Source organism: Coturnix japonica, chromosome 17 (assembly GCF_001577835.2).
Source record: "Coturnix japonica isolate 7356 chromosome 17, Coturnix japonica 2.1, whole genome shotgun sequence".
In the NCBI taxonomy this organism is placed as follows: Eukaryota; Metazoa; Chordata; class Aves; order Galliformes; family Phasianidae; genus Coturnix; species Coturnix japonica.
The window spans coordinates 8479516-8506239 of record NC_029532.1 but is presented as its reverse complement, the minus strand read 5'-3'; the positions used below and the strand labels follow the sequence as shown (position 1 = coordinate 8506239).

Here is a 26724-nt window from a genome sequence, read left to right as displayed (position 1 = left end):
CAATGCCCATCAGCATGGAGCTGCCCTCACCTGCAGGACAGCAGTGGGTAAATCTGAAGGAAAACACAGAGAATCAAAGGATGGATTTCTATATCACTGCTTGAGGCAAGAATGAATATTTTGCATCTCTGAGGAATTCCAAGTTTGCTTCAGAATTTATGGAAGTTCATCAATAGAGCATCTGCTCCCCAGCAAAGGGACAGCAGCGGGATAAATGGTCCTGGAGATCTCAGCACCCCAGATTGGAAAAGCCTTTGATTGAAGATGGGATCAAACACCTTGGTCTGAAACAGCCATGCTGTCATTTCCCGCGGCCCAGAAGCAGTTTGTTGAGGGGCAGCAGCACAGCCAGGCACCAACCCCTCTGCCATGTACCAAGAAAAGGCCTTCCAGAGCTCCTGGGACTCACAACAAACCTCGGTGCACTTAAAACCCATCCTAAAGTGCTTAGGAGAGATTTTTGACCTCTGCTGGGACCATCTCTAAGGGATCTTTTCCATTTTGTATTTATACTGTTACAGTTTTCAGTAACATACATGAAATTGTTATCTTTAATGCTCTGACTACTCCAGGATGGACAAGATATCATTTGCAGCACCATCTGAGAGATTTACTAACTCTGAAGTACTGAATAGTGCTGAAATATTTAAGCTCAGAAAAAGCCTGTGAGCATCTGAGGAGTTTGAGGTTTTGTTTTGCATTTAAATTAGAGCTACACCCACAATATTTGGCTGACACCTCCCAGATGGGCACAGCGTGTAAAAACCCACCGGGGACACCACCAAAATCACAGATAACAGCAAACATCACTGAACTCACTTCTGTAAGGTGGAACTAAAGTATGTACCTCATTGCCGAGCGAATAAAACTGTTCTTAACGCAGAGGGCAAAAAGAAATGTAGGCTCCCGTGTCCCTAAATGCTAAGCAGAGAACAAAAACGTTCCTGCTGAAAAAAAAACCAACAAAACAAAAAACAAACAAACAAACAAACAAAAAAATCAAACAAACCGGAGAGCAAAGATTAAAACGGTGAGTTGAGGAGAAACGCTCTACTAAGTGAAAAACAGCGCCGCGAAACGCAGCGTTGGAACGCGATGTGCCGCTGTGCGACCGCACCGCCCCGCACCGGGGGATGCACCGCCGCGCCGGGCAGCGCTCACAGCCGGAGCGGGGCGAGCAGCGCGGGCACGGCTGAGCAGGGAGGAAAGCGGAGGGAGCTGCGCTTCGACGGGCTCTTTCGGAGGGCAGCGCTGAGGCTCGAGGCTCACCCGCAGCGCGAGGCAATAAACGCTCCGAACGGAGCAGCGCTGCGGCTTTCATCGGGCAGCGGACGGCTCCAGGGCTGCACCGCCCGGCCCAGAGTTATGAGCAGTCGGGTCGCTGTTACCCCAGCACGGGCACTACGCGATGCCACTCCAGTATTCGTCGTCTCTGAGTTCTGCTGTGCGCTGTCATCACTACTTTTCCCCTGAACATTTCCCCCGGAGAAGCCCAATACAACATCTTTGTTTTTCAATAGAGAAAAAAAAAAACAACCAAACAAACAACCCCACAACCCATCAGCTCCATCAACACAACGGCAAAAAACACCGGCAGGAGTTGGAGATGCAAATGTAATCAGGAAACATATGAGAAGATTCAGGAAGGTTCAAAAAGAATATGAGAAAGGAAATGTATAAAAAGTAAATAAAACACATTGTTTAAAAATGTTTCATATTAGACTTCCCCTATAAACCTTTTACTCTTTATTTTATAGATTTCATGCTATTCTAATCAACTTTATTTTTGTAACTTCACAACTGGAACTGCAAACCTTACAGCCTGTTTTCACATTTCTGTGCGCCTGTCACTCTTTTATTCCTCTCTAGATGGGGGAAAAGTCAAGTCAATGAAGTGAGCCAAAAAATTCTAATTTCAAAACTTTTATAGAAATTTATCCTGAAAAAACTCAGGCACCACATCATGGAAAGATCATAAAGGTTTGGCGAAAACAGCTTTGACTCGCAGACAAATCAAAGCCCCAACAGTTTACTATCGCTTGTGAAGGGTACGTAAACTTGTAAAGGATATTAATGAAGGTGTAAACCCTTACTGAGGAAAACCAAATCTTTGCTGTAGAGGACTGGGTATTAAATAAAGCAAACACAACACCTCATCTGCCATGTTTTAAACCAGGACGTGAGAATTAGTGGAGCCGGGTAAGCTGAAAAACAATTTGGAGATGGAGGCCTGAGCTGCGGTCATCTGGATGACGGTCCTGTCTCATCTTTACAATCAAAGAGTTAACTCTGATGTCCCAGCACACAAATAAGTGAATGTGAGATAATTAGGAAACAAATTCTGCAAGCATCTTGAAAGGGGCTGGAGACCTTTGATCTTTATAGAAAAGAAAACATTACAATACAGTCTCGCTTTTGGGGTCTGCACACATTTTATACCAAGGCAGAGGATGGTATCTTTCTTAAAAATCAAGTCACACCTAATTCCATCATACCCTAATTATCTTAACTGATTTCATATGTCTAAAGGTATTTCACCAAAAGATTAGAGTAGAAAGAGGGACTGACAAAATAATTAAATATGCAATTTGCCAAGCTTGGGCAATATGGCTTTGAAATCACCTTTTCAGGAAGTTTTACAGCTTGTTCATTGACATATATATTGCAGCCTTCAGATTCTTATTTAAGCTCTTTTGATTACTTTAATGGATTAATACCTGAGTACCATCAATGTAAAGTCCAATACTCAAGCCTGTTTCTAATTTGCCAGAAGTTGCACTGGTTTCCTTTTGGTGTTATCATAAGGCAAGGAGAAAAAAAAAAAAAAAAAGAGGAATCCAACAAAAAAGCCCTACACAAACACACAACCCAAACAACATCCAGCCCAGCAACCAAGGAAAGCTACTACCAAAGGACCAAAAAGCCCAACAAAAACCCAGCTACCTCAGCACAGAGGCATTTTCTCTTCCCAGATGTAGTATTCCCTCTCCCAAAGTAGCTCTATGAGAACAGATTTCCCCACACCTCTCACCCTCCTCAGTTCCATGAAGCGCCTTTGTGTTCTCTGAACTTTCAGTGCCATAACAGCCACACGGAACCATAACAACACGTGGGGCTGCAATATGGAATGCAAGAACTCCAATCCCTTTCAGATTTATTTTGGCCAAATGCATGCCATGGATTTGTGTCTGCAGTGCACAGCAGCAATAGAGTGCACAAATAACAGAGTGCATGGCATCAGCACTCTGCAACACGCAGGGTTGTGCCCAGCTGCAGCACAGCGACCAGGGCAACAGCAGCAACAGCCCCTGCACTGCTCCCAGCCGAACACGGGGAGAGCTTTCTTACACTCAGCAGCACCATTACTGCTCCCCTCTCCTGCTCCACATCTCTCATGACAGAAACTCTGTAGGAAAACATTCCTTCTAAAACCCATGACTCACTAATAGAAACCACAAAAGTGCCTAAGAGAGGTCAAAGCACAAGTTCTCCAACCAAGGCTCCGACCCAGCCAAGAGCTGATGTACAAAGAACAGCATGAGTACAGAGCGGTACATCCACAGGTTCTACTCAGAGCCCACGGGGAAGGAATTCCTGCACTGAGTGCAGCCCTGCGAGAGCTCCTCACTTCCACCTCCTGGAACAGCCCATGGTATGGAGCTTCACAGCATGATGAGAACTCCATCAAGAAGAATCATTGTCTTTGGCTTCTTTTACACAATTCTGTGCAGATATAGGCACACAGCTGCACGTGAGTTTGGCCTTTAGATATTTAAACAGCCAGAATGACTTCTTCAGCCAGGTGAAACACAGCAGGAATGCTGTGAGCACTGAAGGGGATTCACACAGCAAGATGAATGTTTGCTTCTAGAAGAGTTTATAGATTTGAACATGGACACCCATAAGCATCACTACTCAAAAATAATGTAAGTACAAACCAAACACAAGCTATTGTACTGAGGGGGAAAAGGCAGCCAATCAAACATTAAGCAGTAGAACTTACCCTACCTTCACTAACCCACACAGCAACATTTCTGCTTTACCAACAATATTTCAACAACACCCAGGAAAACAGCTCTCCCCCCCAGTACCCATTTGCTCAACCCTCTTAGGCTGTTCAGCTACCAGGCAGCTCGTCAACACCCGCAGAGCCAGGGCTCTCAGCCTACAGCAAACATCCACCTCCTCAATGCACTCCAAGCCTCACAGAACCAAGAAGCTAACCAAGCTTCAAATACTTAAATGGAAAAGAAAATCAAATTCAAACACACACAAGGCTCTGAACACCAGGAAGGGGAAAGGTCTTCGGCCATTTCCCCAGAAGCCAACACGCTTTCTTTAATGAAAAACAGGTTTTTTGAGATTTAACAAAACACTCTAACCCAAACCAGCACTGCCTTTGCCTCTTCCTGAAGAATTCCAGGCTAATTACAAAGTCACTTTTAAAGATGAAAAAATAGAACTGATACTCACGGTTTGTAAGAAAGCAGCAGCTCTAACACAGCCATCCCGCAAATGGCTGCTAATTGGCTCCACACCTGAAATAGATGAGGGCAAATGAACTATCCACCCTCCCACCCAGAGAACAGTTTTTTTTTTCAGTTTTCACTTAAAGAACCCAGCTTCACCACACGCAGCTGGTAGGTCTTGTGTGTGCTGGTACCACAGCCAGCAGCAATCCTGGCACGTCTGTCATGAGCAGGCCTGGTGCTCAGCGGTGTTCAGCTCTTCAGGTTCTTTTCTTGCTTGTTCTTTGAGGTTTTTTGTTTATTAATACATGTTATACTTTGAAGCCACCACAAATGATCCAGAACACAGAAGGACACCCGCTAGACATCAGCATGCGCTCTATGCTCCCAGTTCAGCTGGGGCCCACTGGTGCTGTGGCAGCCTCAGAGTGAGGGCTGAGGAACCTCTGGGTTCTGGTCTCTGCTCCCCAGCACGGGGTGGTGGGCACTGCCAGGAGAGTCTGTCTCTGTGCAGCACAGGGGAAGGAACAGGGCTGGGCAGGCAGGACAGGAGCAGTATTTCTTGGATGCTGAGGCATAATTTGGCAGTTGTTTGTCTATTGGTGCCTGTCAGGTTTCACTGAGTGACACAGGCTATGATTATAATGATTGGTAATGTCAGAAATGCTCCACGAGCTACAGCTCAGGAGATACCCTTAGACATAACTAACTGAAACACAACAGAGATGCACAATCCTTTCCATTAAAATCATGCACTCTATTTCAGGGTTAATTTACCTGTGTGTAAATGAGTCTTTGTATTCTCCTTGTCTGGTCATTGCTCTGTAGCAGTTTACCTAATTACTTTTCAGATACAACGAAGCTTGCCAAGATGAGGGTTTGTCCTGACCAGGCCTTGGACCTGACTCACATGGCAGTAATGGTAATGCACCTTTAAGGCAAGTCGTGATCTTCTGTTGAACTACAAAAGTAACAACTGGTTTTCCTACTCTCATGGCTACTCTAATCTCATCAGCATCACTGTCTAAATCCTAAATATCCCTGCATCTGAAAAACCTCAAGGAAGTTTCTAGATAACGTGGCATGAAGCAAAAGACCCAGCAGAGTGGGCTCCCATTTCCCACTGCTTCTGTCTGAGCTGAGCTGATACATCCCCTGACAGAAGAATGGTTTGGGAGTGAGATGGTGCAGAGAAGAGGTCCAGGGAGTCTCTGGTTCGGGGCCATTTCTTACTCACTCACTCACTCACTCACTCACTCACTCACTCACTCACTCACTCACTCACATATTTTGTGTCTTCTGCAGCCCTGGGAAACCTCTGAGATGCAGTGGTTGCCAAAAAGAATACAAATGTGTTGATAGGCAAATGAGCTTAACTTTCAAACAGGGAAACAGTAATTCACAAATCAACAGAAGTCTGCAGGCAGAGCTGCTGGCAGGGATACGCAGAGAATTCACCAAATATTTGCACGAACTGCAGGGAATGGTTAAGAAGATATTGGCAGGCAAAATGTCAGTGAACGCTCCCAGCACAGAGCGGCTGCGTTTCCTTCTGGGGACCGGTTGGGATAACGTCCATTCCTGTGCCTGGACAGCAAGGCCTTCTAAGAATGAGCTGATTAGAGCATTTGGCAACCTATAAACCTGGTGCAGCTTAACAGAAGTCTTTTAACCTTGGAGGTCTTATTTTCCTTAATAGGAGGCTGGGAAACCCCTTGTTTTCCATGGTTTGATCAGCTCATTAACGAACTGACAATATCTCGGGAGCTGCTGATACTCAATGCTTTAATAATAACATCTGCTGACTTCCTCAGGGCCCTTTTCAGAAGAAATTAGGTACAGGTTTGCATTGCAGGGAGAGCGGGGATGCTCTGAGTCTGCATCCAGCTGGGAGCAGCAGCCGGGCTGAGGCTGACACTCACAGTCTGAGCGCAGCCGTGCCGAGCTGAGCCCCACAGCCAGCACTGCCGGGGGGGCACTGACGGAGCTCCGTGCTGCCGTGGGATCTTTTTAATCTCGTTTCCTACAAAAACAAGGCTCCTGTGATCCCTGCGTGCTTGTCTGTCTGCTCAGCCTGCCCAGCGACTTTGAACTCTTTTTTTAAACTGATTTGAACCAGATTTCATAGAGAAGCAGAAGTCTCAAGGATAATTAAGTTCCTACAAGTTTCATACAAGTAGGCATTTGGGCAGAAAGTGGAATTTAGAGATAGAACAGGCAAAAAGTTTGCAATGAGATCTTCGAGTCCATCAGCTGGCTCCTGTCTGCAGCTGCCAGTGGTTGTGGGAGAGCATAAAACCTTTGAGCAATTCAGGTACAACTCAGTGCTCAGCTGGACTGAGCACAGCCCTTGTTTGGTCTTCCTTGGGTCCTGCAGGGAGCACTGTGGCTGTCTATACATCCATACACCCATGTGAGCCCGTAGCTACTGCCACAGGACTGCACTGTGTTTTGGTGCAGGGCTCCTGGCTGCTGTCTGGGCAATGCCTTTCCTGCTGGGAGTGTTCCCTTGGCAGGAAGGTGACCTAATGTGACCTCGTGGTGCCTCAGCCCCCCGCCTCCATTCCCTTCATGCTTCATCACCCCTGTAGGCACTGCGCTCACACTCCAGCACAACCTCAGAACAGCCACCCCAGTGTGCTATACAGCCGGGGGTGGTGGCACTGCGCCGTGTCAGATGTAGCACAGCTATCATCAGCCCCAGTGCAGCGGTGCAGAGCTCACAAGGTGCTCCCAGTGGCACTGCCAGCCCTATGCAGATGGGGCTGAGTGTGGGGCCGTGGGAGGAGGAAGTGCCCATGGCCAGCAGTGGCTCCAGCTCTGGCAGTGAAGCACATTCTGCAAAACACTGTCCCTTTGTCCAAACCGGAACAAAAGTTATCTAATAAAACACATCAAGAACCTTCTCTTAGTGCACTGGATTTTGGTTAAGCTGAAGTGTAGGCAGCTGAAAGCTTTGACAATAAAATAATAAAACACAAACGACACAAAGGAGAGTGGCAGGCTTAGCTGCTGCATGAAGGTAAGAAAACATTGCCAAGAGACAAACACTCCTCTTCACCTGTGGTTGGACTCTGCCAGACCGAGGAACCAAAAGCTGTGCAAACAGCAGAGAGCAGTGCAGGCCGGGCAGCAGCGCATGCAGCAATGAGAGGTGCAGCAGGAGGGCTGCATGGCAGCTGGGGCAGCATCTTCTGTCTGTGCCAGTGCAGACATCCCTGTGTGTGCGGGATCAGCTGTGCAGGTTGGCAGCACTGTGTCCCCCTGGGTGCAGCAGAAAACAGCATGCAGAAGCTGCAGCCAGCGCTGCCATGATCTGCGGCCTCGCCTTCCAAGATGAGCTTTATTTAGGTTATCCAAAATAAGATTTTATTGATAACTGAAAGAGGGAAAGAAGGAAAGAAGAAGGAAAGAAGGAAAGAAGGAAAGAAAGAAAAAGAGCTGTGGGGGGCAGCTGGCAGGGCTGAGTGTGCTGCACGGCGCTGCTCTGTGCTGCGGGAATGCTTCTGGAAACCGTGCCATGGAACAGCCTCTGTAGTACGGGCTGGGGGGAAGGCTGTAAAAGAAGCAGTGCAGAGCAGCTGGATGAATACCCATTTTACTTTAAGATCCAACACTCACAAGTCAAACTACAAAGTGGTCCCACGTGGAGCGTTCTCACGTTTTGGTTCAATCGAGCATAATTCTAGAGGTCAGATTTCACCTTTGGAAGAAAAACGTCATGAGATACCCGAGAGCTCTGGAAAAGCAGCAGCCTGGAACCCAGGTCTGCAGGGCACTGCGACATGATGCCATTGGCCTTCCTTCCCCGACGCATTGCCCGCTTTGTTAATTTCTGCTTTGCTTTAAAAAGAGGCATCTACCGTTTTGCTTCCCTGAAGAAGCTCATAATGTTATAATTCAAGTGTCAGGACAGATTAGGTTAAATGTACTGTGTGATTCCCAAAGGAAAACAAACTTCCAAACATGCTCTATTTGCCTCGTTACATGTCACGGATCGCATTAGAGCCGAACATGTAATTCTGTCGCCTAATGTGTTAAAGTTGGCATGAATTTGATTCTCTGTGCAAGGTGAGAAATTACTTAGCTAACAAAATATTTCGTTTCCTCCTCTTCGCGTTCCTTCTTTATGAGATTCTGAATGTGACATTTTCACAAAAAATCCCGACACTTATTTGTGAAAAATGTATATTAAAACCAAAACACATCAAATGGAAAGAAATCACAGATGGTTTTATTCACAAGCAGTAGAATTAATGGCCTTCTCTTCTCTTTATAAGTATTGGAAGCAGATGAGTTCATTACTATTTCACTCTAATAAGGAAAACCTGCTTTATTTTGACAAGACATCAACTTATCTGGTGTTTCTACTGAAGAACCGACCTGTTTTCTTGGAAAAACAGGAGAAAGGTTATCGATGAACAAAAGTCCAGCGCCAGCCAAAGGGAGGCCAAACAAACATCTTCATTTCGGATCACGCAGAAACGGAAATCGGGGGATTTTGAAAATGTTGCTAATTTTCAGAATAGAAAGTTTTGAAATGTTTACTTTGTGGTTGTCTTAAATTTTTACATCTTTCAACAAAGCAAGCAGAAAAGTGAAAACATCTGAAAAGGCTTTGGAAAAGAAAAGAGTCAGCATGGCTGGATAAAGCTGTGGGCTCCTTTATCTTCACAAAATCTGCACACATGGAGCAGAGTTCAGGATTTTCCTTTCTTTCTCTGTGCAGTCAAACACTTCCCAGTTCACAATCCAAGCTGTGGCGGCTGTGCCAGACCTTCAAAGTGCTGCTGGCAGCCCTTCCTGCCGCGGGATAAAACATCATGCCCCGGGGAAGCAAAAGCTGAGTCATTTTTAACCCCGACAACATTCACTGATGCGGTCATCCTGTTAGTCATGGAAATCCTGTGTTAGTTCTATTTATGCTTCTTTCAACACTCATTAACCAAGGAGTGAGAAAGTTTCATTTTAAGCTGCAGAAGATGTTTACTCTCTCTGAGGCCACGGCAATCAGTTACATGGCTTATCCATCACTTTGGAGAAGGGAAAGGATTTGGAGAAATTCCCAGGGTGAGTTAATTCTTGAAGCTGTAGGAGGGAGAAGAGGCAAAGAAAACAAACATCAACAAAAGCCACAGCAGCGCAAAGCCCAGCAGCCTGTGACGCTGCAACCCACAGCTGCTGCCAACCCGTGCCTGCTGCACCCTCAGCCAGCAGCCAGGCTGTGAGTGGGTGCAGCAGGGTGCCCCCCTTCTGGGCACAAGTGGTAGCTCCCAGTGCCTGCAGTGTGAGGCTGAGCTGGTTTGGTGAAACCAGGGGCACTTGCTTTAGGAGGTTATAAAAACACGTGCCTGAAGAGCATGTCGGGAACTTGGGAATTAATCTCCTTTAATTCAAAGGGCACTCAAAGTATGTGAGATGGGGATATTGGCTGGGGTGAGACAAGATGCCAGAGGTCATAGTGTGCACCATTGCTGGGTCAAGTTCAGAAAAATAAGAGGAGAATGAATAACAAACTTGAGTTCTAATGGTGTGACATGAGCCTCTCCCCCATCAAGAAGTCCATTTTACCCCCAGGGGTGCCTGCAAAAGGGAGAGAGCTTCCAGGACCACCAGGGCTGGGATCCATGGGGCCAGGACCCCCTGCCCAACCAACAGAGCAGCTCTGCCCCTGCTGCATACCGCCCATGCTGCTGCCTGCACCATCCCTGTGCTGGGCATCATCCTGACCCCATCCTGCCTCGCACTGAGCCTTCTCCCTGCTGCAGGGGTAGCTTTGCCCTGCAGATCATGCTGACAGCGATACTGGAGCTGAGGCCTTCCCAGTCACATTCCCCTGCTGCTGTTAAATCTCTGGCCAGCAGCAGTGCTCAACAAAGAGAGCATGAAGCAGGGCCACACAGTGCAGAATGCAGGTCATAAAAGCACGGCACCTTCCCTGTAACTCACACATCCACCCTCAACTGCCTCTCTTAAAATACAGCCCTATTTCAGAGCTGATTATAAAACCCTGTTTATTTCTGCAGAATTCATTTATAGTATTTGTAAAAAATAAGACCATGGAGCCCTGAGCCCAGCAGGGCCACTCGAAGCCTGCAGAAACCACACACAGGTGTCAGAAGCTCTACACCAGCACCAAACCCCAATGCTGTGCCAGCACTGAGCCCCAAAGCTGTGGTGAGATGATGCTGAGCACCTCCAAGAGAAGGCCCTGCATCAAGGCCCAGGGTCCTGCCTGCCTGCTGTCGGGTCACTGCAGATGGGGATTGAGGCTGTGTTAGCAAGGTGCCCTGCAGTCCCACAGGCTGCATCCTGTTGTCACCTGCTGTGCTCTGCTGCAATGCCAGCCACTCCTGGCCCTGCCTGGGCCACTTTATAGAGGATAAATGAGTTGTTCCACTAACTCACTGCCACATGCACTTGAAACACTGCCTGTGCAGCAGTGTATGCGTCATGTGTGGTCCTTTCCCCTCCAGAAAATGCTTAAGTCAACATATTCTGACTTCTGATTTTTTGACTTTGCAGCATAGAATTCAGCAGATATTTTGAACTGGTTTTCAGTAGATATTTTGGACTGGTTTACAAGGATAGATACCAACACAAACAAAAGCAAATTACCTTCATGGGGTTCATGCCATCACCTCTGCAGCGCCAGCCATGGGCAGCCAGGAGCTGTCAGCTCCGTAGCTCATTGGAGGGCTCACAGTTCCTGGTCCGACTGCTAGTGCCTCCTCTTCCCCCATGGTTTATGTCCTGTGCCTGAACTCAGATCACATCTCTTTCAGCATCCTCTCAGGTAGCTTGAGAGCACAGGAAAGGGTGTATCTGACCTCAGCCCTTGAGGCCCACCAAAACCACTCAGAAAGCCCCCGTTAGCACCAAGCATAAGGAAATGGTGACCTGTGCAGCTGGGACAGAGAGGAAAGCACCTTTGTGAGTCTCTTGTATTAAGGCCTGCAATACCTGCTCCTCTATGAGACCTTCCAATCCAAGGAGCCCAAGCCCCAGGTGAAAATGTCGACACTTGGCTGCTTCGGTGTTGGGTCAACGGGGCCAGCAGCGTGTCCCTAAGTTGCAATCAGGCTCGTCAACTAGGAAACATCACTCGAAACCCATCTGTTGATAGAGGGATCAGCAGATGTCTCGATGGAGTCGTCACTCCCTGGGAAAGAATGGTATCAGCTGTAAAGGGAACCTATCCTCTCAGACATCATTTGGAGCCTGTACTGGAAAAATGGAGTACGACTGAGGAAGGCATCCAATACTTGAGAGAAATGGCTGTGGCAGAAATGCTGTTCGATCCCATGTTTGTCCCTAAGGACCCACATGATGGCCATGACCCAGAGAAGGTGAGCAGTACTCCTGAAATATGGAAGTTCATATAATCAGCACCAGAGAGATATTCCGGTCTACTATTAATGAAAGTTAACAGGTATGAAGAGCTGGATAGAAGACCTCCAATTTCCGAGCTGATCCTTGCACTTCAAAATGCAGAAAACACACTAGCACCATCCCGTGCCTCCATTGCAGCCATCTGCCAAATAACGGAGAGACTGGACCAAATGGAGAGGAAACAAGATAGCATGCTGAAGAACTGGTCCACGGCAAGGAATCACAGTGAATCTGTGGCAGTCTCAGCCATCAGACGCGAATGTCCACCTGCTTGAGTGAATAACCGCAGTGAGCCTATGTCACGTGGTGCCATGTGGAACTACCTGCGTGAGCATGGAGAGGATATGAGGAGGTGGCACGATGAACCCACTTATGCACTACAAGAACGGGTGAGAGAATTAGAAGAGAGGTCAACCACTACTGAGATTGCTTCTACTGCTACAGGTAACCAATAGAGGGGCCCTACCCTCAGCCAGGGGGGGAGAGGGATAACAGAGTGTATTGGACCGTGTGGATTCGATGGCCTGGCACATCAGAACCACATTTAAGAACTGGGAGAAACATTTAGCAGAAACCACCTGGCTGGTAAACACCCGAGGATCAGCCAACTGAGACGGCCCTACGCAGTCCAACTCCCTGTGTACCGTGGAGGGAGACCGTGGTGCATGTAAAGAATATGCCGGGAAAAGCGGTTTGGGTCCTCCCAGCCTCTGGAAAGGGGAGACCCCTCCGTGGAACTGTTTTTGCACAAGGACCTGGATGCACTTGGTGGGTGATGCAGAAGGATGGGGATGTTCAATGTGTGCCACAGGGGAATCTGACGCTGGGGGAGTGCAGACGGTGATTCCATGTGTGTGTATATATGTATGTATGTGCATATGTAATGCATGTTAATTACTGTTCTGTTTGTATGTTGATAAATATTAAGCATGATGAAGCGATGTGGAATAAGGGGTGGAATGTTGTGGTTTTGTAATTTGGTTGGTGTTCCAGGTGCTTCAGTTAAAACCAGTGTGCTGTAGTGGATTTCAGAGTAGCTCTGACTGATGTTTAATTCCTCTTGACATATTCTAACTCCAAGTTTGGGATACAAAGAGGCCAGCGCAGTAATGGTGATGAGCCCAAACCAGCACACTGGTCCCAGGGCCGAGTGTTTCTGCTCCCACGGGCAGGAGCTGTGGCACTGTACACTTCTTAAGCTCTAAATTTAACACATACATAAAGCAGAGAATAAACCAATTAAAACAGATTTTATTTAACAAATTATATTAAGAGTACAGATTGTTATCACACAATGAAACTTCCCTTTGTAAAATACAGGAGAGTCATCTAAAATAAATATAAAAGGTAGTAACATTCATTAGATTAATGCACAGTAAATTTGTTTTCAATAACCCAACAAAATGCATAGCATCTCAAAACAACACTTTCCAACCACATAAAAGGTTTCTCTCCTCCACTTGCATGAATGACATTTAGAACTGCTGCTGTTTGGAAACAATTTCACAATAACTGACCAAAACATCCAAACTGTTTGGCTTCCCTGTAAGGAACAAAGTGAGCAGCACCACACCGAGCCTTTCCTTTAGCAGGCAGCACCCTCCCTACCTGCAGCACTCTGACCTTATGGCTCAGAACAGCAAACACTGACCCCACACAGCTGCCCCAGTGCTGGGATCTTTGCTGGTCAAGGCTGAGGCTGAGTTAATGTTCAATGCAGACACACTGTGGGAGGAAGGCAGTGGGGCACAGCAGCCGTAGGGCTGGGTCTCCATTGCCAAGCCCTCATTCTGCCAGCATTGCTGCTTTGCTGGATGAGCACAGCAGGGACATTATCTTTTTCCTTTTTTAAAGACACCGGTAAACCAAGTGCTGCAGGCTCCATTTTATGCAGCTGCTTGTGCTGCTCTTTTGGGAAAGGGACAAGGAGAGTCACAGCAGCCCTGCCAGGTGTCACCAGGTGAGCACACAAAAAAACCCAAGGTTTAATCAACAACATCCTACTACACAGAAGGCTCTCAGGGGATCCTCTCCTACAAACATCGGGATAACTGCAGTGACAGGCAAAGGAGAAAAGTCTGACAAAGCTTATTTCTACAAACTACAGCTATAAATCACTCCCACAGGAAGACATCTGCTATGTCTGGCCACGCTTGATCACAAAGTTCACAATCCACGTTACTTTCTGCACTAACATCTTGCCTTTCCATAATTAACACATTAGACATCACTGTCTGTCCTGGATAGTCCATGAGTCACCTCAGTATGCTCTTTGCTGAGGGAAATCCAGGAGGCAGCATGCCACTACTAATTCACATCAGAAGGTATACTGTACAGTAACTAAACTGCTGCTGCTTTTCTGTTTCTTGCAGATACACAAATCTGGTGGGTAACTCGGTAAACTAATTTCTCCATTAGCCACAACATTAAGCTAGCTGGTGTCTAGTTTTGTTCTAGAAAGAGAGACAAGGTAGCCAAACGCATCTGGCAAAGCTCTGCAAATCCACTTCTGTTGTCCCATGTATGCTTCAGAAGGCTCCTCTACAGCCACACAACACTGGTATCAGGCTGACTGAACACTGACTCCCTGGGCAACGCCAGCACACTGCACGTTGGACAGGGAAGGTGGAAGATGCAGAGATGCTTGTGCGGACTCCAGCGTTATCGCTGCAAGGATGCAAGGACCAGCCTTGCAATGAGCAACCGAGAGTACAAAAGTTACAGAACAGTACAAAAACTGCCTGCAAAAATACTGACCTGGTACCCACAGTCTGGGGATGCAGAGGTGCAGCAAGAAAGCTTCCTAAAATCAGTGGATCATGAAAATGACACACAAAACCAGCCAAGTTGTGCTGCATCACACCATCCTTCTAAGTAGAGACTCTGAGCTCTCTCCCTTTGGAAATGCCAACAGGCTGTTAGACTCTGGTTAGCACGGCAGAGAGCACAACTGGCCTTCAGGACTCAGAACATCCCTACTGTGCTCATACAGAGAGAACTGCAGCTGCACTTTCCATACTTTCAGGAACAGCTATCTTCTGCAGTGCCATGGTGCAGAAACACTGTAAAGACCAACTTTATCTTCCAAATTTATTTGCAGATGCATCCCGGAAGTAGATTTGCTAGTGTAAGAGAAGAGAGGAGAACCAACTATACAAATACATCTGGAAGATTTCTTAGATGCTTGTGCCAGCTGCCTGTCCTGTCAGCATTTTGAGCCATCCAGTGTTTCTTGTAGGTTACTGAGGAGAAAGCTGAACCTACTACTTGAAGAAGGCTAAGCTATACAAAAGCACAAGTGTTACCTGCTCTAAGCTACATCTCACAGGAAGAGACTCAATGCCTGTTTCCTCAAGGCATCCCCAAGGAGAGATGCCCTGGATCAGAGCCTGGCAGTGCCCAAAGCCACTCCTCACCACTGTGTGGTTGGCACTGCCTTTGGCATGTGGAGAGGTGGTGGGACCAGATATTCCTCCAGATATGCCCCCATCTCCTGGGAGCAAAAGCTGACCCTCAAGCTTGGCGCTGTCTCTGCAGCCCTCGCTCCTCTGCCATCAGCAATGGGGAACGCTGGCTATCTATAGCTCTGCTGTCCCAATGTGATGAGGAATGTACCACCGCAGCCAGCTTCCACCTACCTGCAGCATCCACTGTACTACAAGAGAAGCTATGAATGGATGCCACAGAAAACTACAGGACAAATTACAAGCAGAAACACAGAACGACAAAAGATGGATGATATGGGCATACTACTACTGCATAGAGTGGATTTGAACTTCAAGTGAACCTGAGCCAAATGACCAGGCTGCCATGGTGTGTTCATTTGTCGATGTCGGCATCATCAATCTAGCCTTTGTGAAGCTTGGCAGTGAGGTCTGGCTTTGCTTTCCTGCAGGATAAATAAGAACTACAAATGGTACTGCAACCTTCAAGTAAATGAGCACTTCCAGGGGGTCACTCAAACCTCCAGAGCTGATGCAAATGAAATAGCTTTAATTCTTTTGACAAAATTATGACACACCTGCAACTGAATCTGCCTGTGCTTTCAAATCACACAGCCTTGCTTTACAGAGGCAGTTTTAGAAAATGATTACCTGATTGGAAGAAGTTGACAAACTGGAATCAGACTATCCTGAATGTTAAGGTATTTTGTGCTCATTATCCCAGAAATACGATATGGTGCCTTAAAACCAGAAATGAGTCTTTGGACAAGGAATACTTTACATATGTACAAATAAAAAATACAAGCTGACAGTACAAAACCTACCGTTAGTCACCATTCCATCCGACTAGAAAATACAAGATCCATCAAAAGCAGTGCAAAGCAGGTCAGCGCATACACTTGACCCAGACAGAGCGCGGCAATACTGTTATTTGTTACTATGGCAATTGCATTTCAATGGGGTTAGGTAACCATTATTTTACAATACAAAAAGTTGTTCGTTTTAACACTTACTTTAAAATTGCCATTTCGCTGCCATGATGTAGCTTTGTTCTACAGCAGAAACTCAAAAAAAGCAGCAGAGTCAGATAGGCATTTCTCAATAACTTATTACAGCAACAGACTTTTCCAAGACATGCATTCAGCTCTGGAGCGAGCTCACAAGGAGGCTGAGGTCAGGGCTTTATGCACCAGCTCTCAGCCTATGCTACGCCAGAGTTCAGTGCTTCCCTCTAGAGTGCCGAAGGGAACGGGCACGCCTCTTGTTTTAGCAGCCATGAGGCGAAAATGAGAGACCTGCTCCACGCCACAGGCGGGCAGCAGCATCCAGCTGTCAGCAGGGCATGGCTCAGCACAGCTCACAGTCAGCATCAAGCCCAGGGCAGCCAGGATGTTTGTCACTCGAGGTCCCTGTGCATAGCAGAGGAATCCCAGCACAGCCCGTGCTCTGTGCTACCTCCATTTACCAGCTGCTGGGGAGCGGCCCAATGTAGGCCTGAGTGAGAGACCCTGGCTCCACGTGCCCATGGCTAAAACAAAGAGCTGAGCCTGGGCTGATGGCGGTGGAGCTGCCGGTCACTCGGATCTGGGCAGTGCCACCACCAAGCACCATAGGAGGGGTGGGACATGAGGGCTGGGCCTGGCTGTACAGCCTGGGCTCCACTGCTGACGGCTGAATCTTCTTTCTCAGGGCTCGCTGCCCAGCGTTCCCGATCGTCTGTCTGTGAGCTCACCGTTGGCGGTGCACAGCGCTTTGCTACAGTTGGCTGCTTTGTGACCGTCCTACAGCAGGGGATATGGGAATAGGGGCAACCAGGGGCTGCCGGGCGGTCATACTCACGTGGACACGCATCTGCGGCAGCGGCCGAAGGGCTGCGAGGTCCGACGGGCGGAGCGGGGCACACGGAAGTGGTGCGGGGCACACGGAAGTGGTGCGGGGCGGGGTGAGGCCGGAGCAGCGGGGCCCGGCACCGCGTCCCGCTCAGTAGTACGCGCGTATGGCCGCTCCGGCGCCGGTGGCCCCTCAGGACGGTGGGACGGGTGGGCAACGCGTGGGGCTGGGCGGCAGGCGGGCGGCCGCGCTCTGCTCCGTCCTGAAGCTGTAGTCGTACTGCGGGAAATGACACAGAGGCACCGCTGGGACACCAGCCTGCGGCCACGGGGGAAACGTCCCGAGTGGGAGCTGGGGCGGGGGGTGCCGGGCAGCCCCGCCTGTGCCTCGCAGGAGAATCGCCCCTCTCCCACAGACCCGCGGTAACCACGGAGCTGCGCAGCGCGGGGCCGTCCCCGCAGCGCCACCTGGCGGCACTCGGCACCGCGGCACAGCGCCGGGCGGGGCCGAGCCACGGCCGCACCGGGACCGCGAGCGGGCGGCATCGTCTGCGGGCGGAGCGGGATCCGCGCGGTGCAGGGAGCCCGTCCGGCACTAGGGGGTGCTCGGCCACCGCGCCCGGGCTGCGCCGCGCCGTGTCTCCGTGTCTCGGTGCCTCCCGCCCCGCTCCGCGTCACCGGGTACGCGCGGCGCGACGGGAGTTGGCGCTGCCACAGTAACCACGGTAACCGCCGCACCGCGCCGAGCTGCCATCTTGTGATGCCACAGCGCCTTGTAATTGGGAGCACGTCTTCATTAATTGCACCTCAATGTCATGATGTCACAGCCGGCAGCACCACCCCGAGCTACGGCAGCAATAAGCCTCATTTTTCAACAAACAAACGCATAAAGATGTCAGCTCAAACTGTTTACTAATTAACACTTAAAAAGACACAAATTAGATATGCGTGGCTAAGAGCAATTATAATCAAGACGAATTTCTCTAGTCATTTGGGAGCTGAAAAAAATGCCTAATTGCTGGAACCAATGTTTTAAAAACTGAAATCATGCCAGTTAGCAAATATGTTCATTTAAAGAACATTTCATGTGACTGCACTCCAGAGAATTGACTACAAACATGAGAACAAGGAGAAATATTTCGGTATGAAATGAAAATTTAAAGCTCCTTTAGATTTACAACTTCTTCATTAAACATATTTGCAAAGAGCAGCCTATGAAAACTTGGAGCGATTAAGTGGTTAAATGGACAGCCTTCCTTGTCAGCTTAAAGAGAATGATTAATATTAGATGTGCACTTCGCTAATTAGACTCCAGACTTTCAGCCCAATGCTGGGCTAACAAGGAAGCCTCGCTCAGAGCCGAGGCCTGGAGCAGCACGAGCAGCACAGCTCAATGTGCTGCTGGAGCTGCACACACAGCACAGCCCTGCTGCTGCACAGCTGCACCACCTGCAGCCCGCCTGCTTCACCTGGACACACACAGGGGAGCTTCCCTGCCTGGGACATGAGAACCAGCAAGCACAACTTGCTGCAGCCCTGCAAGGAGATGGCGTGCGTCCATTCTGCTCCTCACTGCCATACATCCATTGAACTATGGGCAAACTGTGCCCACACCTTAAAACCAAGCATCCTCACCCTCCGCTTTCACTGGGCTTCACCATTTGCTCCCTAGCACTGAAGTCATGCAGTTCTTGGGCCTGGTACAGTGAGAGGCTGACTCCAGACACAGCGTGAGTGCGCAGAATAGAACTGGCCCCTATTTTCCCTGATTTCCCTGGCACGGTGGGGTCCTTTCATTCGCTCACTGTGCAGGTTGGAGGATGGGTGCACACATCTGCAAACGTAGCAACAGAGAACAATAACTCTTGGAATTCTCTGGGAATACTTTTTGCAAGGCATGTAGCTCCAGGGAAAACATTCTTGCTGCTTTGGAAATCCAGAAGATTTGCTGTAATGGTGCTATTGCTTGCAAGGGAAATAAAGCCATGCAGAAACTCGCAATATTTATATGTGCAGCTATCTATGTGCAGACAAGATACTTCATCAAGGAATATGGGCTGCATAATTAGACTTTTCATTACTCTGAAAAATACATAGCCTGCAATGGATCAGGAGGGTGTGAGGAAATGGGGCAGGTGCCAGCACCTCTGCCCACCTCCCAGCACACACTGCCTTTAACCCTGATGGTGTTTGTTTGTGACCAAGGATGTACACAGGCAGTACCTGCTGATAACAAGAAAGAAATGTTAAATAAGAGACATCTGGAAATGAAGGGCAGCAGACTTTGCCACTAGATTCAACACCTAAAGCTTCAGTAGGCACAAATCACAGGTGTTTCTAATTCCATATTAACTACTTGACTCAACACTGACTTCATCCACAAGCAGTGACTTGGGAAAGACAAGAGAGCTTTGCCACAGGGCAGAGGATCTTGCAACCAAATAAGCACAGATCTCACACAGCTTTTGCTCAGTGCTTGGCTGGGTACCTACCTCCTTTTCGATTTCTGCAAGGGTTTTGATTGTGATGCCCAGGAGATCAACTGGCTGCATCTGTGGGAGAAAAAAGAAACAAACATCCAATTGAGTTGTTTTTTTTTTCCTTGTTGTTTTGTTTTCATATTGTTTGTAGCTAGCAAATACCACCAGAGACTTAGAGGCACCATCTGTAAATGCACACATAATCCTATTTCTTGGTGCACCACAAGAGTGAAGAAGCAGAAGCTGGTTTAGGGATAACAGCTCTAATGCCTTTCTCCCTAACTGGGGACAGCTGACACTGATCACCATGTCGCTTCATGACAGGTCAATCCTCAGCCACCCCGCTGCCCTCAGCACATGCTCTGCACTGCCCACAGACTTTGTTCGGCCGCAGCACGCAGGTGTGAGTGGCACGGGCAGGGAAAGCTGCGACCAAACTGACCATATGGTGGCAATGGTGTCTAAAGGATCTGAAGGGAGGATTAGCACAGCCTAATCTCTCTGCATTTGTCCTCGCAGTAGGGGTCCCAGCTTTCTGGGAATAACGGCCCATAAACAACCCTTGCAAAGAGCAATGGCTGTGGAAAAACCCCATCCAGCTGCACACACAGGTTGTGTCAGTGAGAAAAAGGATGTATGAAGCAGGAGCATGGTGGGAAAAATCAGACACAGCTGACAGCTCTGCATTTGCTGTAACAGCTTCTCATAAATTGACTTTAAAAGAGATACTGTTTTAGCCATTAGATAGATTAAAGAACTGGTAATGGGATGCAGGGCCTCTAAGCTCCAGCCCACCAACTCCAGTAAGTGCTGTGGGGCTGCCATGCCCTGCAGGATGCCGTACTGAGTGGATCCATGGGGATGCCCCAGCTGTGCTGCTGTGTTATGCATGGGGACCTCTCTGCTCTGCTGCTGCGCCAGAGATTCCCTGACTTAAATAATCTCTCAAGCCAGAGGGCAACAGGAATGCTAGAATCATTTTTCTCTTGCTGTTCCTGCTCCTCGTGCCCTGCAGAGGTCCAGCTGCGGTGTCATTAGGACTCGAGCACCTCTCTAAACTTTCCAGGCTGGAATTGGTAAACATGATGGCACAGCTTCACCTTGGAATTGGATTTCTGCCAGTGTAGCCATGGCAACCCTGCTATCTAGGGTCAGACGCAGCTCCTCAGCTCCACATGCAGCCACCAGTTCTCACAGCAATTTAACAGCTCTGCAAGGCCCGGGTGATGCCATATGCACTTGGTTTTAGGGCAGAGGAAGCGGCGGTGCTGCTAAGGGTGCTTGGAGCATCGCGCCTCAGGTGAGGCAGTGGGAGGAGGGAGCCTGGTCTGGCCAGGGCACAGCATCTGGCATCACGCACATTTATATTGCTGCATCAGTGGCAATATAAATGTGGTAGACATGAGTATTTGCAGCTTTGTGAGCACTCCCCACAAACTACAGACATGGGAAGAAGAATGAAGACAACTCACCCCTTCAGGAGCACAGGCAAACTTCTCTGAGATCATGAAAGGCACTCCATCCATGGCTGTGAGGGACAGAACAAGCAGAGACGTTACTTTTCCAGCTCACTTCTGCTGTGCAACTTCACGCTCACAAAAACATTCCAAGTGTACATGGCAGTGACATCTGATACTCCATGGAAATTACTGCCAATGATTTCTCCCTCCAATCTCCCAGCAGTTTCTCTCCATTCAAGACACAGCTGGGTTAGTCCCTACAAAGTCAGGAGCTCGATGAACCCTCCCTGCTCAATCCACATGTAATTTCATGCTCTCAGTTTTAAGTTTGCTTCCAACTCGGTCCAGCTGCCAAAACAGGATGGTGTTTGCAATGTAAAACAAACACTCTAAAATGACAGATATTTATTTACCACTCCCACAGAGATCCATCTGAGCTGACTTGGTGTCCTGACAAGAGGAGAAGGAAAATACCTGGTTCATGTAACTTTCACCTTCCAAATGCAAAGCTGTAACTACTGTTACCCGGGCAGAACTACTGCCAGCCCCTTCCCTTGCCCAGCTGCAACTGCTGGAGATTCAACAGCAAGAAATAGAGCTTAAACAAAACACAAACGGCGTCCGGAGGACAGAAACCAGTGAAGTAGAGGACAGGCACACGGACACGTCACTGTGCCAGGCACTCCCTGCAGCACCACCTTAATGATATTTATTAAGAGGATTTTTTTTTCTATTTTAATGTCTTGTATATTCTGCTCAGATAACGCAGTGATGCTCAGTGTTCCTGTCTTGTTATCACTGCCTTGGAAACTTCACAGAAATCTTCCCACAAGATATGTCAGTACAAGTGAGCCACTTATTTCTGATGCATGTATCTCAGCAATTTCCACACACAGATGAAAAGGGCACATTTCTAAGGCAGAGTGCAGCCCCAGACACACACGCTTTGTGTCAGTTACACCTCTAAATTTCAGCTCTTAAGGAAATAAAAACTTCAACCAGACCAAGTTTAACCCCTGAAATGCCCTCCAGTAATCCTCAAATAGGGTTTTCTTTCACAAAGCATCTGCACCCCTGTAGCCCTCATCTCCCCGCTTGCTGTTTCCTCACTGCCAGCGCGTTATTACGTTAGTGATTTAATGAGTCATTTAAGAATACTCAGCATCTCACACTCTGTCTATTTTTGACTTAAAGCATCAAACCAAATGAAAACAAAACCCCGCTCCGCTGAGATCATTTCATTATCAAAGGTGTTGGGTGGAAGCCGCGGTGTTTCATGAAACAAAAGGAAACAGATGAAAAGCAGCATCGCAAAACCCTGCGAAGTTCTGAACCTGAAGGACCATCTGCATCCGCTGCCCTAACAGAAGCTGCTCCGATTGCTCACACACTGGTGTTTGTGCGGGACAAGCGCGGTGCCCTGCGCCCGCACTGCTGCACCAGGAGCAGCTGAATGCAGGGCGTGCCAAGGGCCCAGCAGCACAATTAGCACTCTCCCAAACAATCGAGCTTCAACAGAGCTGTAATTAAGCAGGCCTGTAATTAAGTATATGCCCTTTATCCTAATGATCATACTTAAAAATGGCATGATGCATGGAAGCGTGTTATTAATGCCGCAGTCCCAAAGCGCAGGGAATGTGCACAGGAGCTGGCGTGGCAGCCCCGTCACACTACAGGGAAAAAGCAGAAGGCAAGAAGCTTGCTCAGCAGCTCTGCACAGCCAGACAGGACTCGAGGCACCTACACACACCGTGCCACAGTGAGCTAAGCGATGGCTGGTGCTGCACTGTGCCCACAGTCGAGCAGAGCCCGGCATCACACTGCTGTGCTGGGGCAGGCAGTGGGAGGGAGGGCCTGCCGAGAACCACTGCACTGCACCCGGACGGCTTCTCCCCTGCATGGAATTACATCTGCAACAGATCAGGGAGCTGCTTGCACCGCTCTCAAAACCAGCAAGAAACACATGGATCTCAGGAAGAAAAATGTCAGCGCCGTTTACTGTCTCTGAGGAGCAGCTCCTCCCTGAAGGTCACAACCAATTAGCTCGTCTGCTGGAATCAGAAGAGTGCCAAGAGCCCACAGCCAGAAGTGCTGAGCCCAAACTCCAGAGAAGTCCATCTCCCCCCAGCCCCGGCTGTAAACATGAGCTGTTAGCTGACTTAGAAACAATCCCTGCGCCACAAGGAGAACCGTCATCCACCACGAGCTCACAGAGATGCTGCCTTCTGTGCTGCAGACTCCAACTAAATCGTGGTTGTCAAATTAGTAATTCATCTTTCTAGAATAACTATATTTTTAGCAAAGCCACCAGATTTAAATAATCAGAACTGCCAATGCTACCCTCATTTAAACGTGCTGACGAACTTTCACAGGCAGCATCAGTTAACATAATGAGTTTCTGGATGACAAAGAACTTCAGACCGTAGCCCTCTACACTACCCGGCTTAATAAGCACTTGTTCTTTTCTACAATGCGCACATGAAAGAAGAATCTAAATAATAATTGCTGTAATTATCTTGAAAAAGATGTGGTGATTAATGGTGATTATGAAAATCTGTATCATTGTTCATTGAAATCTCCAATCATGGGATGGTTTCTTGAAGCAGCCATTGCTGAAGGCCGCGGAGCACAACAAGCTCCATCCCAGCACCCAACGCACTGCGCCATCACTGCACAAGGCACCAAACCCAACCTGTTATTTATGCAAATAATTAATTACTCTTGAATCCAACTAGCAGTTTGTCATGACACATTAATGACTTGATAGACTTCTATGAACTAGTGAACACAGGACAGCGGAGCGCTTTTATCGTCATTTAATTTAAAAACGATCCTGTGTGAAATTATCTAGTTGTGAGTGATGGAAGCATAAAGAACAGACTCAGCAAAGCTTCTTTTGGATCACTGCTTTATTAATGGTAACGTCAGGGAAATGAAAAATGCTAACATTGTCATATTTAGCTCCTGGGTGCAGATGAATAGCTGTGGTGCTGCTCAGTGCACACTGCGGCAGTGCCAGTTCCTCACACTGCAGCCATGGGACACAGCCACAGCGCTCCAGCCCCCTCCTCATCCTCCCCATGTGCTTCTGTAGCTCTGGCTGCCTTCACTGCAGTTTCTGCATAGTCTTTTACACTTGAATTTTCACTTGCTGACCTTAAAAATGTTTAAATAACTCCGGGCTCGTCTCCAGCTCCGACTGCAGCCCAGGGAACAGCCCCAGCACGAGGCTCCTTGGGCCACAGCGCAGCCAGGAGCTGCCCAGAGCTCCCCAGAAGGGACAGGCTGGGCCTCACTGCAGAGAGGTGTCCTGGCAATGGAAACGGACACAGCTTTTCTGTTCATCGCGAATGACATTGATTCAAAAAACAGACCTGGAATAAATTTTCATTTTTGCTAATTTGATTGTCAGCCTTGATTTTCTCTATTTCCTGCATAACTCACGACACAACACAATTAGTTCTGTATTGCTAGATCAAGCCCCGAAAACACTCCTGGCTTTGATTATTTTCTCTCTTTAAATAACATGAAGGTTAAGCACTGCGTGGTAATAGCTAATGGTACCTGGGTGCTGCGGCTGCCCCACACTGCCAGCATGGAGCGACTTCAAACAAGCTCTTCAGATTGCGAGTGTTTGGGAGCTCTTGATTTTATTATTTTTTAATAAAATGTCTCCTTTGAAGTCTCTGCAACATACTGAACTTCAAAGCTCACACCTAAGCACGTGCTGCTCCCAAGCAACAGTCCTTAATTAATTAGAGCAGAGCTGATACAGCGTGGGGCGCTCACACAGCTCTGAGCAGCGCAGCGGGGCCGTGCTCTGAAGGAAACACAGACACTGCTCCATCACCTCCAGCTCTGACTGAAGGCAGCAGAACCTGTGGGGCCGTCACCTTGCACCGCCTGCAGCAGGCTGACAGCAATGCCAGCGTGCACAGCTCAGGCTGGGGTCAGCAGTTGCCAAAAGCATCTGAGGAGGCACCCACAATGGCTGCAGTGTTCCCCGGCCATGGCTGTAAATTTCCCCCTCTTGATGAGAGAAACATCCTGCTTGGGGCAGGCTGCTTCCTCCAGCGCTCATGTTCTTGGCACCTCAGCCATTTGCAGTACTGCAGGCTGGGACCAGGGCACAGTAAAGGAACGCTGCCTTTTGTTAGGGGGTCTGGCCCTGCAAGCGCTTATTCCCCTTACCTGACATACAAATGGCTTTTTGTAAAAAAAAATAAAGAGGGGAGGCGCTGCTACTGCAGGAGGCACCAGCCCGGCACCCAGCACCATGTGTGAGCGGTGCTGTACAAGGTACTGTCCAGCTGCCAGCAGCTACAGCGCAGCCGAGCCAGGGCTGGGTGGACAGTGGTGCCGTGTAGCTGGCCTGGACCTCACCTCCTGATGTAATTCAGTTTTTAAGTGCTCAGAGCCATTAGTGGAGCCACATATTTCTATCAGTTAAATTTCATTTGCATATGCAAATTATATCTAAATACACTGCACCATTAATATGATCACTAATTACATAATAATAGTCACCGATCTCCACACAGATCAAACTTACAGTTTTGTAGCTATTAAGGAAATTGTGCTTTGTAATTAAGATAATCCTCATTTCCAGATGCTAATTAACTATATAATAATTAGCTTCTTTTGCTAATGCAAATTAAGTATTTTCATCCTTACCGGTAAAAGAGTTGCTTATCACTTAAAAAAAGAGACAACCTAGAAATAATCCCTCCTCCTCTTTAAAGGTGAAAAGGTAACTCTATTTTTATCAGCCTCATGCGAATGCAAATTAGCGCTGATTAATCAAGTCACAGATAAACGCGCCCATCTCATAGCATGGACAGACACGGGCAGCTCCCTCCCACCCTCCATGGAGCGCCTGACGCAGCCCACTGCAGTGCATCAGCTGCCCCTGAGTGCCCCAGCCCTGTGCTGTGATGGGACAGCCGTGCTCAGCGCCACGATCAGGGCCACATCCATGCCCTGTGCAGGCCCCAGCCCAGCCCCAGCCATAGGGCTCTGCCTGCTGGCAGCATGCGGCTGGCAGCCAGCAGGACTTTGGCAGGATTCAGTGGCGGCTGCAACGCATTCATCATCTGCTAAACCAATCCGCCAGCTCCGCACCACCATTTGTCATTAATTATGCTAATCAGCAAACCATTACTCTCTGATGAGACCGCGGCACTTATTAGCTAGTTATGGCTTCTCAAAAGCGCGGCTTATTGTGCATGCGAGTGCTGAGCATACATTAGCCTACAGGGAAGAAATGTCCAATTACGAAAAGAAGAAATTTGCTATTATCTCCTCCTAACAAACCAATTTAGTAATTAGAAAAGTCTCTGAACTCAGAAGGATTCTTTAAAAAGAGCCAAGTGATGGAACTGGAGAATTTTGTTTGCAATAACTTGCAGAGCTGGAACTAAAAGCAACAATACGGGAATGAACAGTTAGTATTAAATGCAGTTATAATTCCTGCACCAACCTGAAACGATCAGAACTGTGGGCTGTATGAATCATGGCCATGCCTGGCTCAATCCTTAAAAGCCCTCACTTGCTGCACTACACACACAGACCCGTGGTACCTCCCAGCCCCACTGCCCACAGCAGCACAGCCCTGGGGGCAACTGCAGCCCCGCAAGGCGGCTGTGCCACAG

At 48.3% G+C, this 26724-nt stretch overlaps 1 protein-coding gene across 6 annotated transcripts in view; it reads right to left on the bottom strand.

Moving 5' to 3' along the window:
- Positions 1-8681: 8681 nt before the first annotated feature.
- The window catches only part of MVB12B (multivesicular body subunit 12B), a 53156-nt gene continuing 35113 nt past the window's right edge, over positions 8682-26724 (bottom strand). For 4 of the 6 annotated variants that reach the window (XM_015879485.1, XM_015879488.1, XM_015879487.2 and 1 more), the window contains 3 exons: positions 21086-21141; positions 19626-19685; positions 13093-17413 (listed from right to left, as the gene is read on the bottom strand). In XM_015879485.1, the coding sequence (XP_015734971.1) occupies positions 17327-17413; positions 19626-19685; positions 21086-21141 (203 nt within the window). In that variant the 3' untranslated portion in view covers positions 13093-17326. Of the gene's footprint in view, positions 9558-13092; positions 17414-18026; positions 18968-19625; positions 19686-21085; positions 21142-26724 lie in introns of those variants that run through there. The other 2 variants (XR_001558730.1, XM_015879486.1) reach the window with 2 other exon arrangements.